The sequence below is a fragment of the Halteromyces radiatus genome (genome assembly GCF_025201355.1).
Source record: "Halteromyces radiatus strain CBS 162.75 chromosome Unknown BX664scaffold_2, whole genome shotgun sequence".
In the NCBI taxonomy this organism is placed as follows: domain Eukaryota; kingdom Fungi; phylum Mucoromycota; class Mucoromycetes; order Mucorales; family Cunninghamellaceae; genus Halteromyces; species Halteromyces radiatus.
This window is the reverse complement of record NW_026251688.1, coordinates 3,659,855-3,678,640: the sequence shown is the minus strand read 5'-3', so window position 1 is coordinate 3,678,640 and position 18,786 is coordinate 3,659,855. Positions and strand designations below refer to the sequence as shown.

General features: G+C 34.2%; 7 protein-coding genes across 7 annotated transcripts; 3 read left to right on the top strand and 4 right to left on the bottom strand.

Annotated features, from left to right (window-relative positions):
- Positions 1-751: 751 nt before the first annotated feature.
- On the bottom strand, positions 752-2,761 carry BX664DRAFT_257052 (COG4 transport protein-domain-containing protein; the record flags this gene model as incomplete). The annotated part of the gene is made up of 6 exons (XM_051540489.1): positions 752-886; positions 973-1,383; positions 1,453-1,626; positions 1,699-1,968; positions 2,069-2,596; positions 2,666-2,761. 6 exons carry the CDS (start codon positions 2,759-2,761, stop codon positions 752-754), a joined length of 1,614 nt encoding a protein of 537 aa, XP_051403772.1.
- A 566-nt stretch (positions 2,762-3,327) lies between these two features.
- BX664DRAFT_259061 (uncharacterized protein) lies at positions 3,328-3,977 on the bottom strand (the record flags this gene model as incomplete). The annotated part of the gene is made up of 3 exons (XM_051540570.1): positions 3,328-3,528; positions 3,582-3,696; positions 3,745-3,977. 3 exons carry the CDS (start codon positions 3,975-3,977, stop codon positions 3,328-3,330), a joined length of 549 nt encoding a protein of 182 aa, XP_051403771.1.
- Positions 3,978-4,522: 545 nt separating this feature from the next.
- Positions 4,523-9,485, top strand: BX664DRAFT_276324 (ras guanine nucleotide exchange factor domain-containing protein). The gene is made up of 8 exons (XM_051541321.1): positions 4,523-4,550; positions 4,615-5,164; positions 5,264-6,178; positions 6,319-7,611; positions 7,672-7,828; positions 7,918-8,255; positions 8,320-8,823; positions 8,885-9,485. The coding sequence occupies exons 1-8, from the start codon at positions 4,534-4,536 to the stop codon at positions 9,425-9,427; spliced, it is 4,317 nt and encodes a 1,438-aa protein (XP_051403770.1). The 5' UTR covers positions 4,523-4,533; the 3' UTR covers positions 9,428-9,485.
- Positions 9,486-9,731: 246 nt separating this feature from the next.
- BX664DRAFT_293123 (uncharacterized protein) lies at positions 9,732-11,835 on the top strand. The gene is made up of 5 exons (XM_051542029.1): positions 9,732-9,955; positions 10,070-10,149; positions 10,214-10,802; positions 10,881-11,281; positions 11,335-11,835. Exons 1-5 carry the CDS (start codon positions 9,764-9,766, stop codon positions 11,726-11,728), a joined length of 1,656 nt encoding a protein of 551 aa, XP_051403769.1. The 5' UTR covers positions 9,732-9,763; the 3' UTR covers positions 11,729-11,835.
- Positions 11,836-12,877: 1,042 nt separating this feature from the next.
- BX664DRAFT_293122 (Up-regulated during septation-domain-containing protein) lies at positions 12,878-15,397 on the bottom strand (the record flags this gene model as incomplete). The annotated part of the gene is made up of 5 exons (XM_051542028.1): positions 15,361-15,397; positions 14,902-15,298; positions 14,441-14,814; positions 13,482-14,377; positions 12,878-13,419 (listed from the first exon to the last, which is right to left on the bottom strand). Coding segments are annotated over exons 1-5 (2,217 nt in total), but the record flags the coding sequence as incomplete, so codon positions are not given.
- A 291-nt stretch (positions 15,398-15,688) lies between these two features.
- BX664DRAFT_356763 (uncharacterized protein) lies at positions 15,689-17,390 on the top strand. Its single transcript, XM_051547912.1, has 4 exons — positions 15,689-15,991; positions 16,043-16,450; positions 16,539-16,651; positions 16,713-17,390. Exons 1-4 carry the CDS (start codon positions 15,705-15,707, stop codon positions 17,210-17,212), a joined length of 1,308 nt encoding a protein of 435 aa, XP_051403767.1. The 5' UTR covers positions 15,689-15,704; the 3' UTR covers positions 17,213-17,390.
- A 3-nt stretch (positions 17,391-17,393) lies between these two features.
- BX664DRAFT_326624 (uncharacterized protein) lies at positions 17,394-18,701 on the bottom strand. The gene is made up of 3 exons (XM_051544268.1): positions 18,524-18,701; positions 18,225-18,458; positions 17,394-18,147 (listed from the first exon to the last, which is right to left on the bottom strand). The coding sequence occupies exons 1-3, from the start codon at positions 18,662-18,664 to the stop codon at positions 17,491-17,493; spliced, it is 1,032 nt and encodes a 343-aa protein (XP_051403766.1). The 5' UTR covers positions 18,665-18,701; the 3' UTR covers positions 17,394-17,490.
- Between the last annotated feature and the right edge of the window lie 85 nt (positions 18,702-18,786).

The following is an 18,786-nucleotide window of genomic DNA, read 5'->3' as shown; positions in this document are numbered from 1 at the left end:
TATACTTATTGCCAACTTGTTTCAATGAAATGCTAAACTGAGATAATAGTGTAACCTAAGCTAACGTTACCAAGGAAGTATAGCTTTAATGAAAAGAGATTTGTAACCAGTTTCAACGTCGGAGGATCCTATAATGGTAACATTCTTCTTTCTAATGTAAACTAATGTAAAATAGTTTCTCTAACCTTCTTTTACTCTCTCATCCAACATTTTGCTCCTTACAGATACCTTCAATAATATCATATTTCATTTATCATATTCAAACCCCATGCCGCCACGGCAACAGATCTATTATGAAATAACCATGTAGAATGCCAAGAATCATAAATATATAATTAATAATACTAGCAATTCCTATGATTAATATTGATGTCGATTTTCTATAGTGACAAATGATTATTATAATCACGTTAGTTATCATCATGATCCAACATGTTTCATTCAATAATTTCCATTAGTATCAGTGTTACTATCATCGTCATCTACCCAGTCAATTATCTCGTCGTCAAAGGTGTATAACGGTTCTTTTATCCATGATACCATCATTAATAATAATAATAATAAAAAAAAAAAAAAAGGAGTGAGCTTGTATGTCATTCCCCGCCTCCCTCCTACTATGTCTGCAGAAACAGAAAGTGCATGACAGTCTAAACTTCATTCAAGACATAACTATTGTAAAGATACGATCCTTTTTTTATTATTCTTAATAATAAAAAAAAATAAAACACTACAATTATAAAAGTAACTATAACTACAATGTTAAACTAGTAACTTCATCGATATCAAAATCTAATCTAAGTGAGAGTACCTTTTTGACTTCAGCCACTGTCAATCTCCAACTAACAGGTCCAGATTTGGTACCCCAACAATGATAAATCTCAGATGGCTAAAAATATAAATAAAAAAAAAAGACGGGTGAATACAAGACAAGATTTAATTTACCTTTTTTTTTTTTTTTTTTTTTTTTTTTACCTCTTCAAAGTTCAATAGGGTTGCGATTTGATTAAGTCTTGTAAATTTATCACGAGAGAACCAATCAGTCATGCTAGATAGGTATTGGATTACCGAGCGTAAATCTTTATCGAATCGTAAAGAGCCATATTGATTGAATCGAGTTTGCAGAACAATTCTTTCCCATTGTAATGTCAATGCGTCCAAAACCATACTCATCAATGTGGCGAAATTGGAATCGGTCAAGGCTTTGCGATAAGAATTGATCATATTGTCGAATCCATGCCGAAATCGTTTCATAAATACTTCATCTAAATCTGCTTCATTGTATTCATCCTCTTCCAACACATATTTGACTTCACGATATGATTCTTGAAATAAAGGCCGAATTCTTGGTTTGATTGTCTGTCCCAAAAGTTGTTCCATTCCATTCTAAGAATAAAAAAAGGAGTAGGTGATTAAAAAGAAAGTAGTTTTCGTTCCTTCTTCTCTATTTATTACCTGTAATAGTCGATTGAAGTTATTTGATAGTGCTTGTAACTTTTCTAATGCCTTATCAACAATGATCAAATCATGTTCTTCGTCTTGCCAAATAGTTGATCTTGATGTTTGTTTCATGTCTTCGATAAGTCTTTCGGTATAATCAGCGCTAACATCCAAATTGTTCAAAGTTACCTAAATTTTGTCCAACAAACATAAAAAAAAAAGTCTATTAGTTATGAATCCAAATTGTTTTATATTCAATACCATATAACTGATTTTCGCTTGTTCCATAGCACGATCCAATCTTGATGATGATGTATCAGTACTCGAAAAGGCATTGACTAGACGTTGTTGGAGAAGCTGAGAATAGCCAGTTTCCACAGATTTCAATACAGTTTGAACAGTAGCCATGACCAAATCCGGTTGATAAGTTGATATGCTACGTTTCATCACTTTTTTCAATATATAAAATACATCATCCACACAGGTAGAAGTTTGACTTGAGGATGCATCATAATTATCCAATTCCATTGCCTATCACCAATAGCCAAAAAAAAAAAAAAAAGAATCAGTTTGCAAATCTATCCTATTTCTTCTTCTTTTTTTTTTCTTAAAAAAAAAAAAACAGTCGTACCTTTTCCATACTTCGTTTCAATAGATATTCATCAATGACCAAAAATGAATTCATAACTTCTTTGATACGTTTAGATAAACCAGAGGAGGTCAATAAACCATTTTCACCATAAAACCGTCTATCCTTTCCTGTCATTACATTTATTATGGTAGCATTTTTTGTTGTTGTTGTTGTTGATTCCGTAGTGGAGCTGGTATCCAAAACAGTAGCAGGATCGTTTGTATCATCTAGTTTTTCCATTTCTTCATTTGCTCGTTCATGTAGGAAACCTTGGAAAAGAGAGGCGCGTTGACTGATCAGTGATAATTCCAAAAGGTTTGCATCTAGTTCACGAGGATCTACAAGAGGACTAAGATTGGAGATAGTAGAAGTTGATGATGAGGAAGTGATTCCAGTTGTAAGATCATTTCCAGTTAATGTAGCAGAAGTCATAGTTGGTGATGTAAATCCTGTTGTACCGGTTACTCTATGGGTTGAAGAGTTATTCGATCGCATCATAGCAATATTGAGAGATTGAATATCTACAAGCTAAATAAACATATAAAGGTATTGAATATAATGTAATCCTTTTTTTTTTCTTTGATTTAATTTTATTACCTTTTGATCCATTTTTCGAACATGTAAGAATTGGTCCAAAAGAATTCCACTTTGTAAATCACTCTCTTCTTCAAGTCTTTGGATAACTCTTAACATTTTTCCTCTACCATAATGAGTTTCCACCAAAGGTTGATGCTGATCGATGATGGTTGCGATGTTTTCAAATAAACGAGTTAATGCATCAGCAAAATAAAGTGGCGAGTCTGATATGTAACAGAATAAATAAAAAAAAAAAAAGGTAGGAGTAAGTTTATTGTTTATCCATTTTAGTTTTATCTTACTTGTTCCCATTTTGAGTTCTTCAGTACATCTTGCTTTTATAATATTACAAACAAATCTTGAATACTTGTCCAGTCCTTCTGTTTGACAACCAATCAAGGGGAATAATTTGAAGTAACGAGTAATATCGGTTTCATTTCTTTGAGCTACAGCATCATCAAATCGTTGAGAGAAAATATCAAAGAGTACACGTTTGGCATCGGCTAATGTTTTTGTTGGATGATCAGGGTTTTCAGATGTCGGCTTAAGATATATATAAAAATAAAACACGTGAATTTCATTTTTGAATAGGGGCGAGAACGAGATTGTACGTTTCAAAAGAAAAAAAAAAAAAAAAAAAGAGGAGAGAGAGATATGAGACAAAAGGGAGGGTCTATTGTTCACTATATTTTTTTTTTCTTTCTTACCACAGTAAATTCCACTAGTGAACCCTGCAGAATGGAGGTATCAATTCTAGATGCCCTTTGTAATAGACCAGCAGCTTCATCATATTCTTTTCGTTGCATAGCATCTTGAATTCCAGCCACACAATATTTTAGTTCTTGTACATCTTCCACATAAGAAATCGCTTGTCTTGTTCTTGACTATAATTAAAAGAAGTATAAATATAAAACTCAGTATTTCTAATTGTATTTACCTGTTCTTTATCTATTTGTCGAACTTTATCGCATATATTGGTAGCTAACTTGGCTGTATTACTTATAGTTTCCATCATACTAGTTGAATCAGTTTTTAAATGACCTAATTGTGGTCTATCCATTTTGTTAGTCAAAAAAAAAAAAAAACTTAAAAAAAAATACCTAAGAATATCCAAAGTTCCTAAAACATTTTGTAATTCAAGTTTATCAGCAAGTTGTTTATCTAAGGCTTGATCAATACGAGTTTCTTCTTCATCTAATAAGCGTAGACATTCACGTATATCGTCTATATTAGTAAGTGTATCAATGTTATTTAAAAGAGAGTTCTTTTCTTGAATAGTTGTATTTAACTGTATTTTTGTTGGTGATTGTGGCGAAAGTAAAGTTGTTGGCATATGAAATATATATATATATAAATATGATATAAAGAAAAAAAAAAAAGTATACTTTAAAAATAAAAATAAAGGGAAAAAAGGAGACGATAGGAGAATTACAAAAAAAAAAAAAAAAAAAAAAGTAGAAAAAAAAACCCCACCAGCCGCTGCATCCAATAGGAGGACAAGGAAAACTGGGCCAAAGTGGAATCTTTTTTTTTTTTGAGGGGAAAACAAGAAGTTCCCTTATAATACAGTTTGAAACAAATATCAGATCTTTTGATATATATATATATAGTGGCTAAAATAATTCAATCTTAAAAAAAAAAAAAAAAAAAGGGTGAAATGGATCAGGAGATCAAGTTACAAAAGTAGAATAAATCAAGGAGATAGAATGAGTTGTCAGAGGTACATCAATCCATATAATGCAATGTCGGAAGGTGAACAAAAAAAGATCTTCTTTTCTGCCCCTTTTTCTTTTATATTATCTTCTTTTATTAGTTTTCTTTTTTTTTTTTTTTTTCTTCTTCTTATTTTCTTTAAATCACTTTATTTTTTTCTTTTTTAAGTTATTATCATGATTCAATCTACCTTGTAAGTTATTATAAAAGAAATTATTAATATGAAATATTTTAATGATTATTTATTTATATATTAGGCGAGTAACATCCAAGGATCATCTACCTTCTTCAAATAAAGGAATCAATAACAATAATAATAATATAATGAATAGAACTTCAGTATCTTCTTTTCGAAATAACAATCATCATTCTCGATCTACAACAACAATTCATCATCCTACTAATAGACATCGACCTTCAACACAAACAGCTCAATTTGTACAAGGACAACAAGATTATTTACCATCAACTACTTTGCTTGGATCGGATTCTATCACTATTAAAAAAAAGGAACCGAGTCTTTATTTTCGACGAGGAACAGTGATTGAAGTGATTAATAGAGATTCATCTTCAGGTTGGTGGCATGGACAATACGATAATATTCGGGGCTGGTTCCCTAGTCATTTTGTTGGTAGAGTAAGTCATCTTGATACACGTATGGGGTCGGATGATGCAGTACAAAAGGAACTGAATGCATGGAAAACAACTTTGTTGGATCAACAAAAAACTCGCATGCCTATAAATGGTAACCCTGCTTTGACCAATAAAAGAAACATTGTGTCACCTTGTAATGACAGCTCGACAAAGGTATTAAAAAAAAAAAAAAAAAAAAAAAAAAAAAAAAAAAAAGAACATATATATATATATTATATTTAACTCTATATTCATCTATTTGTATAATCAAAGGGGCCATCATTATTAAAACATCGTTATAGTACAACAAGTAGTATTCATCGTCAAAGTATGACTCCTTCGATAGCTTCTAATGGTATCAGATCCAATTCAAGAACATCATCACTAATACAACAAAACAAAACGGAATCACATTCAGCCACTCATACAGCCTCCTCTGTTCGCAAAAGTCGCGTACCCCTTCCATCACCTCCTTCCTCCGCTTGCTCTTCTATCATCATCGATTCACCTAAATTTTCTCAATCTACTACCTTTCATTCTTCCACACCATCATCATCATCACAACCACAATCATCATCATCATCATCAGTTATCAATAAGATATCTTTGGATTGGGAAAATCGTATTGATGAAGTTTCAAAACACATGTATGATCTCGTGGATGCATGCGTATCTCCAAACAAATCCAATTTACACACTAAAATCCATCAAACAACTTCATCCATACGTGCATTACTGGCATGCGTTCCATCTTGTTCATTATTAGAAGCTAATGATGACGATAATGATATGCTTAGTGATCAAAGAAAAACGGTCTTACAACTCCTCAGCAAAGTGGTACACAAAGGATCAGAGCTTCAATTGACAGGTTTTGTGGATAATACTTGCTTTCGTGTCTTGGTAAACCAACTTTGGGTTGAAATTGTTGCATTTGAGGAAATCATCCGTACAACTTTTAAATCTCCAGCGTCATCATCACCTTCTAGTCATCCATCGGAACCTTCTTTCAATTCTCCAGCTATATTTACTTCCGTCAATGCAACCCCACCAAGTTCACCTCCTCGTGACCCTATTACCCCTCGTTCATCCACAAATGAATTGGATCGACTTGTTTGTGGCTTACTGGATCATCAATCTCAAATCATCGATCTGATTAATACTCATATTCCTTATTCGAACGATTTACTGGTAAAAACTAAAACTAAAAAAAAAAAAAAAAAAAAAAAAAAAAAACTTTATATGACCGCGGAAACTCAAATATAACTTTTTTTTTTCTTTTTTCTATTTTTTTTTTTTCCTTTCTTCTTTTCTACACTTTCTATGACTAGCGAAAAGACGATCATACCACAGCAATACGAACAGCCAAAGATGCCGTATTTAATGCCATCACTCAACTCATTCAAGCCATACGCGAAGAAAAAGGTGATTCAACTACGACTTCAACTTCTTCAACCCAAGTAGCTTCAGACGCCACTTCTGTCAACCAAACTCTCCTATCTAAGGTACAACATGAATTACCAAAAGTTACTCCTATTGAGACATCAAGATCAGCCATTACTACCGACAACTCTTTATTAATGCCTGTCTCACCAGTCTCACCTCAATCTGCCAAACTTCCACTACCATCATCAGAGCAGGAATCTTCTATTAGAAAAGAATGCGTTACGACAACTCTTATGGGAAACACAGCAACTTCATCAACATTAGCCATCAGCAGTCAGCATCCTAAAGATACAACTGTAGTCAACAAATATTCATCGATATCTGTCAACAGCATAGATGCTTACTCTAGTAACTTATCAGTGCCAACCGGATTAACCAACACGAACAACTCTATTCGTCTTAGTCATTCATTCGAACAATTGGAACGACCCTCCAGTACAACAAGTAGTAATCTTCTTCGAAAGTCGTCTGAACTCTTTCGTAGCAGTAGGAATTCCAGTCAGATTACCAATACTTCTTCCATTAGTTCTATTGGTGGTGAATCAGCTTTACATCCTTCTTCCGATGCAACGCCCACTGTATCCGCTTCGACATCTCAACGAAAATTACCAAGGGTTACTACACTATCCAATTTGGCCATGCGTTATTTGACCTCTTCCTCCTCCACATCAACATCTTCTATGTTATCAAATCGATCTTCACAACAACAGCAACAACAACAACAACAACAGAATGCGATGCCACCTCCTCCGTCACCTGCAGCATCATTAACCACGGTTGATGTCAATGTACCACGTGTTAGTATTTCTCCTCCTCAAATGTCTACTCGTGAAATTCGATTACTCAATTCAAAATCTACACCAACATTCGATCAAATCAAGACCTCCACTTCTCAAAGTTTAAGGAATATGAGTGTTGTTTCACTTCGAAATATATCTCGCAAGCCAAGACGTCTCAGCAATCAAAATAGGAAAAGCGACAGCACAATGGCTCCTCCAACTTTTTCAACTACTACTACCACTACGACTACGACAACAGGGACATCAACCGCGTCAACTACTGGTGGGTCATCATCTCTAGCTGATCCTCCTTTACGCATGCGAATTTCTTCATCCTTACGACTTCGACGAAGTACTGATGGAAATGATCAACGTGAAAAAGCTGCACTGGAACAAAAGGTAAATATATATATAAACCAAGCGAATAAAATTCTGATGTGTCTTTTTTTGTACATATAGTTAAGAGAAGTAGAAGAAGAAGAAGAAAGAAACAAACCATGGTTTCTCAAGAAGAATCAAATCAAATCTGAAACCATTTTGAATGCTGAAGGTCATCTTGTTGGAGCAAGTTTACGTGTGCTGATCGATACAATAACATGTCATGAAGATTGTCCAGGTAAATATATTGTTAATAAAAGTTGGATGATTTTCTGAGATACTAATCCTAACTTTTCTTTTTTTTTTTTTCTCTCCCTGTTTTTATAGATCCACACTTTTTACGTACCTTTTTTTACAACTTCCGGCTATTCACTGATTCTGAAACGTTGGCAAGAATGTTGATAAATCGATTCAACTTGACTCAACCTGTACACCCAGATACTGAGGAACCATTAACAACTGAAGAAGAAGAATTGTGGGAAAGTGATGTCCATGTACCTGTCCAACTACGTGTTTACAATGTGATCAAGGATTGGTTTGAGGCATATTACGATCCTCTTCAAGATAAGAAAGCTGCACAAATGCTTCTCTCCTTTGCCAAGACTGATATGGAGACTGCCATGCCTATGCCTGCCAAAAGAATGACTGAATTGATCGAACTGAAGGTAGAATTAACCATATTGAAAAAATTTTCAACTCATTTTTTTTTTTTTTTTTTTGTGTTGGTAGCTTATGAGTGCAACAGATTTAGATTCTCAAAAAGCCATTGATGATTCAAGCTATTCCCTGGAACGCCAACAAACTCAAGATTCCAATGTGATGATATCAGCTGCTGTAGCCGCTGCACCACTTCCATCCAATACAACATCTACACCTATCAGAAATGCATTACGACGAGCTCTTGCCAGTCATCACCATCATTCATCATCCGTATCATCCCATTTCATCCATCCGCTTCAAGAATCCCATCATCTATCCAGTATTGCTATTCATCGGATGGATCCACAAGAAATTGCTAATCAATTGACCTTGATGGAAAGTACGTTGTTTTGTCAAATCCCACCCAGTGAATTGATGGCGGCACAAAAGAAGAAATCAGCACCAGCAATACATGTCAAAGCTATGGTACATCAAAGTACGTTACTGGTGTATTGGGTATCAAACACTATTCTTGGTGAATCGGATGCAAAAATACGAGTGATGGTTATCAAATTTTGGATTAAAGTAGCCGATGTAAGTTTTGGATTAAACAAAAATGACAATGATCATAACTCTTTTTTTTTTTATTATATAGGCCTGTTTACAACTCAACAATTTCAATACATTAATGACTATACGTTGTGCGCTCAACTCTGCTAGTATTGCACGATTACGAAGAACTTGGGATTCAGTGATGCGATCGACCAAATACAAGACCATGTACAATACGATTGACTGTGTGGCGGATTCCGACCGAAATTTTGCAATGTATCGAAAATGTTTGAAGAATGCCACGGCTCCAGGACTTCCATTCTTAGGTATTTTTCTTAGTGATATGGTTTTTGTGGATGAAGGGAATATGGACCATAGGACAAGTACTACCTTATCATCGAATGGCAACGAACAATCCAATCATTGTATTATCATCAACTTTGACAAATATATGAAGATGACGCAAATGCTAGACCAAACCATTACCAGGTTCCAACAAGTACCCTACTACAAGATCAAGGAAATCAAGGAAATCCAACGTTACTTATTAGAGTGCATTGAAGCAGGAAATGACAGCAATGAAGAACTGATATATTCAAGAAGTTTAGAAATTGAACCTAGGATAGTGGATGAAGTGTGTGGATAAATAAAGGCCCTTCTTTTTTACCGTTACCATGGTGTTATTATTGTTACAAGGGTCTCTCTCTCTCTTTCTCTCCTTGTATATGAGTTTTCATTATAATATACCGCAGTTTTCTTACTAAGCGTTCACTATAGGGATCTTCTTCATTCACATTGGATAGCTTTTGTATCACTACTATGTCTTTAAGGTTTGCTTCCATGCATAAAAAGGCATCCGTCTGAGCCTCAAAACAAATCAATTCGTCCCTTTTCTTTCTTTTTCTTTACACTTTTTCTTTTTTTTTTTTCTTTTCTTTTTCTTTCTTTTTGTTTTTTTTTTTTATTACTACTCTGTCTGCTCATGACCAAAGATTATCCTGATTCCAAGTTGAACTCTGACCAACAAGACAATGGGTCATCCCTTAATGAAGCCATGTCTTTGGACCAAGTTATTGACCAAGCTTTAATGGAAGCTCAAGAAGCCCTTGCAGATCCTTATCGTCTTCAACATTCCATTTCTCGAGTTGCCGTGATTGGTGCTGGTCCTGCTGGGGTAAGTTCTTGTTATCATAAAAAAAAACAACCAAGTGTTGTACCTAACCCTCTTTTTCCTTATAAATATATAAATATTGTTATATATATATATATATATATTGTTGTTTTGTAGTTAGCAACAGCCAAGTCTCTTTTGGAACAAGGATTTGATGTCCATGTTGTGGAACGCAATACAAGAGTAGGCGGAAATTGGTAATACGAGAACATATTGACAAGTGATGACATGAACTGACATATTAAATATATATATATATAGGGCATATTCAGCTGTACCTCATACTGATTTTAAGATTCCTGCTACAAATGATGATTTGAATTGGCTTAAATCTATTGAGAAGACACCTTCTTTTGTTCATTCAACTCAGCCTGTGAAATGTACCGAAGACGTTAAACAATGGTTATTGAATCATCACCAACCTGCTACGGCGTGCTATGAAGATCTTTACAATAATACGGCCACACCTGTTCTTGGATCATTCGATTTCCCTTGGCCAAAGGATACTCCTTATTTTGTACCTCATCATACAGTGCAAAAATACTATCAAGATTACTCTACTCATTTTGGATTGGACAAGGTCATTCGATTCAACATATCTTTGGATCATATGGTGAAAAAGGGAAACGAATGGGAATTGTCTTTCACGGAAACAACAAAACTGGATGATGGCGAAAACCTCTCTATTAAAAGATATCAAGATACTTTTGATGCCGTGGTACTTGCTACTGGTCAATTCCAAATTCCTTCGGTACCTGCTTATGATGGATTACAAGAATACCATACTCAGTTTCCTGGCAAGATCATTCATTCTAAACAGTTTAGAAAGACAAGCGATTTTAAAAACAAAGTAAAAAAAAAAAAAGGTTATAATATTCTGTACTAACTTTTTTTTTTTTTTACAATATATATATATATATATATATAGAAAGTTTTGGTAATTGGAGGTCGGGTTTCAGCCGTTGATGTCTCTCGCTTAGTATCCATAGAAGCAAGCCAAGTCTACATATCTTATAATGGTCCATTCATCACCAACATTCCTATTTTGAATTTGGTACGCTCTATGATTCCTGACAACGTGGTTCATAAACCTCTGATTGAAAGTTTTTGGTCCAAGGATCCTGATACTGGCAAGAAAATATTGGATGGGAAAATTACTTTTACGGATGGATCGACCTTGGATGATATCGATATTGTTATATTCGCGACCGGGTATAAAGTGAACCATCCCTATTTAGGTTCGTTGCGTACCCTGACAGAAGATGACGCCAATGATTCCGACCTTCCTCTTGTTGTGATGAGTAACAAAGGGGTACAAAATACTTACAAGTAAGGTTATACAAAAAAAAAAAAAAGGAATTCTGACTTTTTTGTTTTTGTAGGGATATCTTTTTGATCACTGATCCTACATTGGCATTTGCTGGAGCACCTCGACATATTATTACCACACCATTTTTTGATTATCAAGCCAAAGCCATTACACGTGTATGGAGTGAACAAGCGTACCTACCATCTCAAGTCAAAATGAAGCAATTTGCCCGTGATCGAAAACCAGTGTGCAATCCTTTGCAAATGGATTATGTTTCTGAACAATTACGACCTCAATTTTTACTTCCTTGGCTCAATCTTCATGCTGAAACTCTTGCGCCTGATCTTCCTCGTCTTCAAGGTCCATCCGAATCGTTACAATCCGTCTGGAAAACTGCTTTGGAATTCTGGCCCAAGTTTGTTGCTGAACAACAAGAAAAATGGGCTTTGGAACGTAATGGTGCTTAGTGAATAGTTAGTGATAGTCTTTTTTTTTTCTGTTAAACATATATTATTTGAATAGGTTTTATACATCGATTTGAAATAAAGACTCTGTCCTTCTCCTTTTTTTTTTTTTTAAATGTGTATTCATTACATGGTATTAATTTTTCCTACGACTGATACATCTGTATTCTTTATATGATTTTTTCAAATGGTCCTCGATATAACATTTATTTTATTTTCATCAAAAAAAAAAAAAAGGATATGTAATATCAAATAGTCATCTACCAAAAAAAAAAATCTATACTAGGGTTCTAACTGAAGGAAATAAGCCTGGTCTAAAACTCGGTGCATTATTATCAAAGGTCGGGAAAACTTGCCAAAAAAGGAAGGATACAGTAGACGGCATTGTCGTTACTAGGTAGAATGATGTGTTTTATTTTAAGTCTATTATAAAAACTATTTTTCAAGTTCGGAGCATCTGAACTAAAAAGAATAAAAGATCAGCTTGATGCTTTTCTATTTTTGTAAATTCTATATAAAATGGTCCTAATATCGACAGTATCATGATGATGAAAGGTGTGTGTGTGTACCAAATTATATAGAGAACATCCATCCTTTTTTTTTTTTAACCATCACACAAAATAATAAATAAAAAAAAAAGAGGTAATATAAAAAGTAAGATTGATTTTTATTTGATAAAAAGAGTTTGAACACCTTTGTTGACCTTATCATAATTAGCCATTGCCATTTCATGCCTAAGATCCTTGAGTTGTTTTTCGACACGTTTTGTTTCGCTGATTTCCCTATCCAAGAGACGTTGATGTTCCATCTTGATATCATTGACTAGTCGCCTGAACTCCTTGCGTAATGAAGCAGTGGTAGGTGTATCCTTTTGATTTTCTTCATAACCCAGTTGATTGACCCGAAGCGAGACCAATTCACCATCCAACACAGCCACCCTTTGTTGTAGTTGCTCAATCTTGCGTTCATAATTCATACGTTCACTTTCGAATTCCACCGCCGTACCTGTCAGTCGATCGAATTCCTTCAAGATACCTTCAAAGTTGGCTTCCATATTAGCGCTTTGTTCCATCCAGGCAATTTCCTTTTGAGAAAATGCATCTTGTAATTCTCGCATCACTTGAGGATCCACTCCTTTTTGTTGTGATTGACGTCGTAGTTCTTGGATTTGGGCTTCTAATTCACTGATATGATTATCACGTGTATCTAATAATCGCGTCTTGCCTCGAATCAATTCTTCCAAATCATGACAAGTTTGCGTCAATTGATCACGTTCCAAAGCAATGGCATCTTTTTCTCGTGTGGTTTTGTCCAGATATGCCTTCTGTTCCTTGAGCTGGGCTACGTATTCTTGTTCTTGTTCTTCCAGTTGTTGTTCGTACTTGTCCTTGATACTGTTACCACCCGCACCTTCATCCATCAACTGCATCACTGTTTGTCGCTTCATCATCCTTTCCCATTTGTTTTTCTCTTGTCGTAACGCAAACGCTTCATCACGATAATGTTGTAATTCCAATTGGTCGGTTACTTCTCGTTGTTTGGTAGATGCCATTTCTGCATGTACTTTACTAGTCTCCACTTCCAAATCGGATAATTGACCACGGACTACAGAGAGTTCCTTTTCAAGCTTTTGGCGTTGATCTTCGGATTGATGTAATTGTGATTCCAAATTCGAGATTTGATCCAAATGTACACTAAATATAAAATTAAAATAAATAAATATCCATTTTATTCCATACTTTTTTTTTTTTTTTACCTGCTATCGTTGAATGAAAAATTATCCACATCAGCCTTGAGACGATCCAATTCAGACAGAGAAGATTTCTTGTTAGATTTGACTCGTTCCAGTTCTAAAGTTAGTTCTTGACATTTGGCTTCAGCAGCATCGCGACGTTCTTGTGTGGCACGAAGTTGGATTTCAATCTTCTTTTCTGACATAGCTTCCAATCGATGTTTTTCCATGACAGATTCCATCTCCCGTTCCAATTGACCAGCCCTTGATTTTTGTGCCGCCAATGTCTTTTCCAATCTTGTAAGCAACGCACTCACATCATCGTCATTCGCGTTATTATCATCATCATCTTCTTCTATGTAGTGTTTTGTCATTGTCGTCAATTGGTGTAGCACATGATCCAGTATTGCTTGATTTTCTTCTTGCTTGGTAAGATCAGTTTCTTTGTTATTCACATCTTGAGATTTGAGCGATTGAATTTCGTTGTCTTGAGCTTTGATGATCTCTTCCTTTTTGTTCAGTTGAGCCAGCAATTCCTGATGAGTCGAAAGAGGTATAAAGTTGTTAATATCTACATCTTTGGTATCTGGTTGTAAGAATCGAGCGGATGATGATGGTGATGATGTAGAGAACGATTCTAATGGGTTGATTCGACGAATACTAGCACTCAATACACCCGCCATATGTTCCAATAATTGACAATGAATTTCATGCTCTTTTGCTTTGAGCTGTTGGTGTTGATCTATTATTTCATCCACTTTTTGATCTAATGCCTTGATTTCTTGTTGATGTTGTACATAGGAGTGTCCACTACGAGAATCATTCAAATATGCTAGTGATCGAGCTGTTTCTCTTATCTTCATTTCTAATGTTAATCGTGAAGCTGAATGTTCTACTTGTTGTTTGATTTGATCATATTCCTACAATGATAATAAAAAAAAGTTTAAAAACCTAATCAATCTTTTTTTTTTTTTTGGACTTACTTGTTTAACCTTGTCCAAATCTTCAAAAGATAAAAGTTTGAAATCACGAGAATCCAATATTGCACGAGATACCAGAAGTTCATTCAATAGATCGCCAGATTCCATCATCATTTTATTGTCAACTGGCTCATTTGATGAAGGGTAAGGAGCTGATTGTGATCGCCACATTTTTGCTACTTCAGATGTTAAACTAAATCTTGCTTCACTAAGTCGAGGTCGAGAAGGAGGAGAGGATGCTGTTAATGATTCTGTATAAACACTGGATGAGTTGTTGTAAGTAGTTGAAAGTGATGTAAAATCATTATTATTGAATGATAAAGAAGGTATTGGCGAAGTAGAAGTTGGATGATATTGTCGATTGTTATTGGAATAAGCTAATATATGTAAATAAATATAAAAAATAAGTCAATACCTTAAAAAAGATATCTTTTTTTTTATTATTATTATTATAAATTATTTACCATTTTCTGTTGAAGAGTAAAATGATTGTGAAGTGGAAGTTTGAGAATCTCTGACACGTTGGGGAGACCTTGTTGGTAAAGTAGGAGAAGTAACACTAGGAAGAGGTCTTGTAGAAGTGTTATTGTTAAAAGCAGGACGGTCTTTTGCAGGTGGTAAAATAGGTCGTTCTATTGTATCCATGGAAGGTCGTGATGAAAAAAGACTATTACTAGAATAACTAGTTGAACTGTTATTGTTATCAGTATACTTTGAAGAATAACTAGAAAATAATGATGATCCTTGATTGCGTTCATTAGTTGAGTCATGGTCACGTTGAAACCCATAATAGTTGTTTCTAGTAAACTTTAAACCTGAAGGACGATCTCCATCATTTGATTGTCGAGGCATGATGGGAATCTGTATAGATAAATGATGTTAATGTTTTCATATATTTTAGTATATAATTATTAAAGACATACCGAATTCATTTTTTCTAGTTTCCAAAGTAAACCAAAGTAAAAAGAAGAAGAAAGAAAGAAGAAAGAAAAAAAAAAAAGAATAAGGGCGGGCTTTTTTGTACAACGAATATGTATATTGCTCAATTCTCTCCTGAGGTAACCATTTCAAGGTTGCACAAACCGGACATTGGTTCAAAAAAAAAAGGAAAAAGAATAATGGCAAATCTATTGTCTTCACATGAAAAAGTGTGGCATTTTTTTTTTTTTTGTCAGGCCAAGAAAATCTTACTGAATGCATTTAAAAAAGAATTGGGATTTTTTTTTCTTTCTTTCTTTCTTTCTTTCTTTCCACTCTTATTACAAATATGTTGAACACTTCTTCTTCTTCTCCTTTAACATTTTTATGTACTATCCACCATGTCAAAATATCTATTATAACAGAACAAAGTCAAGAACAACTTATTGGAGAACAATATACTATTGAAATCTATGTATCAACTAATGAAGCACTTTTACTACAATGTCATCCTTCATTACCAATTCCTTCACAAATTACAATTAATGTTCCATCTCAATCAAAAGCTTGTTTATATCAACCACATATTTTGACTTTACCTCATACTGATAGTGGTTTATGGTCATTAGATTGCAGGTAAGAAAAATAATTATTTTTGAAAGTCAGGGCATAATTTCTGTTTTATAGTGAGACAAATGAACAAGAATTCAGTACATTTCAAGATATCTTAACATATTTTATCAAATTTGAAAATCAACATCAAATGCGAAACACACTTGCCATGATGAACCCATCAACTTATCAAGTAACTCAAGTCATTGCCGAAAATATTTATATGGACCATAATAGCGATCATCATCATGTCAAGGATTCTGACTTTGATGATCTTATTGATGATGATTTTATTAACACGCGTGAAAATTATTACGGACAAAAACTCCCGGTGACTATGGACGAAAGTGTATTCAAGGAAGGACTTCAATTACGAAAAGTACGATTGATTTATCAAACTAGTCATTGTATGGATGTTGGATCTGACTGGTTAGCTAGACGATTGATCAATGCAGGGGATTCCATTGCTGATTATATCCAGACGTAAAAAAAAAAAAAGAAACTTTGGAGATCAATGTATTTTTATTTATTTGACTCTTTTTTTTTTTTTTTTTTTTTTTTTTTTGGTTAGTGGGTGTAGATCTATAGAAGAAGAAAGATGGGATCCATCTGTTAATCAACAACAATTGATATTATCAAGTAAACAAAGACATTATTTTGATCTTATCTATAATTTAACAACGAGTAAGTATAGATCGATAAAACAAAAAAAAAAAAAAAATACTAAAAACTCAAATCTCTATAGTGACAGGCCAATGGATCTCTAATCTCATCAACTTTACAGCCATCAAGCAAGCGATCCCAGAATTTCAATTACCAGCCCCACGAACCAAATTAGGGAGTTCGGCTCTTCAAGCAGCAACTCGAGTGATGGAGGGAACAACAGTAGCAGCGGGTACAGTGTTGGCAGCATCAAGACAAGGGTTAATCCAAGTGATTGAAAAGAAATATGGACCAGATGCCGGATACATAGCTGAAAAACTGATGGGATCTGATACTGCGAATGAAGATGTATTGGTTTACTTTGATAGCAATGGAGTATCTCGACATGTGGTTTTACAACATCCATCATCATCATCATCATCATCAAATAGAAAGAAAAATCGACAACAAGAAAATTCATATTTGGTATATGAAGACAAGGATACTGGAAGAGAGGATACTCAACGACAATTGGTATATGATATTGAAGAATCAGGTGATATCTTGGAAGAAAGGAAACCCGAAAGGCTAGTCCTGGTGTAAACATATTGGCTCTTTAGCTATTTATCGTTATCATTATTATATATAGATAGATAGATAGATAATCTTTTTACATATACTTCCATTACTTCCATTCCCCTTTTCTTTTTGATGCAACCATTTACTACCATCATCAATAAATAAAATTTGTATTTTGAATATGATGAATTTAAAAAAAAAAAAATGAAAGTGTGTCATCTATGAAGTCGTACCTTTTTTTTTTTACTTTTATTAAAAAGTATATAATCTACTACAAGTCTATACTATTGACAAAGATCTAACTAACTAGAATGCCATATCCAAGCAACTAGAGAAAACAATAAAAGACAAGACCAAAGAAGGATGGTCTCACCAGGATAACTTGCACCAAGGATGGACCAGACGGAGACAACAGGATGAACGAAATCTGGGTTGGGCTCTTCACCTAAAACAAAATCCTTTGGTTTCCATAATGTCATTTCCCATAAGAGTGATTGATTCCCAAAATGACAGAAATCCAAATTAGTCACACCGGTATTGTTAGGAGTAAAATCAAATACATAACTTGCTGTTGGATGAAGACATCGAGATCGCATATTCCATAAATGAGCGGCTGAGACAAGATACACCAAATGACTTCCAGAATGTTGATTTTTCTTTCGGTCCGGTTGAATAATATCTCCATTATACTTATTTTTGCCAGTAGCTGGATCAAATGCCACATTCGTCCAATCGAACGTTTTGGAGGGATCATCACGCATAAATAACCATTGTTGTTTGTCTTGTCGAATGGCTTCGTACGTATTCACATAGCGTCGATCTAATCGTTTATTGTTGTGTTCTTTACCACCATGTAATGGTCGAGGTAAAGATGCATTGTATACACCATGGAAACCTGGATAAATGTCAAAGTCAGGTTCATCGATCGTTTTGTTGTCTACTTCACACTGCCAAGCTACCTGAATAAAATAAATGCTTTAGTTCATCTATTTTTACATGGAATAAGTTTGAAGTAAGGAAAAAGAATCAAGTTTACCCCCGCATCATCGTTTCCTCTAGTATGATCCCACCTAGTAGATAAACATTTATCGTATCTTGCATGGTTCAAATGATGAATGGAATAGTTTTTGTCACCGTGCCATTTAACTGTCCAAAGTGTACCATTGAATACGGTAGAGTTCTTGCCTTCAGTAGGTACAATTTGATTTTGAAAGTCAATGAATTGAAGATATTTATTAGTTTCAACATGTCGAAAACTATAAAAACCAGTCTATTAAAAAAAAAGAAAGATATGATTAATATTATATTTATTGTTGTTGCTGTATATTTTCGTACTGGAATATGAGTTGAATTGTCAATGATCTGAGCACCTTCAATAGCAGCATTAGCATAAGTACCTTCTCCTCCTGATACAGCAAGGACGGTACTAATAAGATATAATAATAACAATAACAAAATGAGTGGAAAGGGTATCATAATAGTAAAAATTAGAAAAAAATAAGTGAATACTAAGGGGAAAAGAGAACAAAAAAAAAAAAAAAAACTGACTGAGTTAAAATAGGATATTAAGTTACACATCGTTTTGACAATCAATCAAT

Bases quoted from the DNA above. Each gene is read 5' to 3' on its own strand.
- BX664DRAFT_276324 (XM_051541321.1), top strand. The intron at 5,165-5,263 runs GTATTAAAAAAA...GTATAATCAAAG, and splicing joins GTAATGACAGCTCGACAAAG to GGGCCATCATTATTAAAACA. The intron at 6,179-6,318 runs GTAAAAACTAAA...TTCTATGACTAG, and splicing joins CTTATTCGAACGATTTACTG to CGAAAAGACGATCATACCAC.
- BX664DRAFT_293123 (XM_051542029.1), top strand. From the start codon at position 9,764: ATGACCAAAGATTATCCTGATTCCAAGTTGAACTCTGACCAACAAGAC. The intron at 9,956-10,069 runs GTAAGTTCTTGT...GTTGTTTTGTAG, and splicing joins TTGGTGCTGGTCCTGCTGGG to TTAGCAACAGCCAAGTCTCT. The intron at 10,150-10,213 runs GTAATACGAGAA...ATATATATATAG, and splicing joins ACAAGAGTAGGCGGAAATTG to GGCATATTCAGCTGTACCTC.
- BX664DRAFT_356763 (XM_051547912.1), top strand. From the start codon at position 15,705: ATGTTGAACACTTCTTCTTCTTCTCCTTTAACATTTTTATGTACTATC. The intron at 15,992-16,042 runs GTAAGAAAAATA...TCTGTTTTATAG, and splicing joins TTATGGTCATTAGATTGCAG to TGAGACAAATGAACAAGAAT. The intron at 16,451-16,538 runs GTAAAAAAAAAA...TTTTTTGGTTAG, and splicing joins ATTGCTGATTATATCCAGAC to TGGGTGTAGATCTATAGAAG.
- BX664DRAFT_326624 (XM_051544268.1), bottom strand. From the start codon at position 18,664: ATGATACCCTTTCCACTCATTTTGTTATTGTTATTATTATATCTTATT. The intron at 18,459-18,523 runs GTACGAAAATAT...TTTTTTTAATAG, and splicing joins ACAATTCAACTCATATTCCA to ACTGGTTTTTATAGTTTTCG. The intron at 18,148-18,224 runs GTAAACTTGATT...TATTTTATTCAG, and splicing joins GAGGAAACGATGATGCGGGG to GTAGCTTGGCAGTGTGAAGT.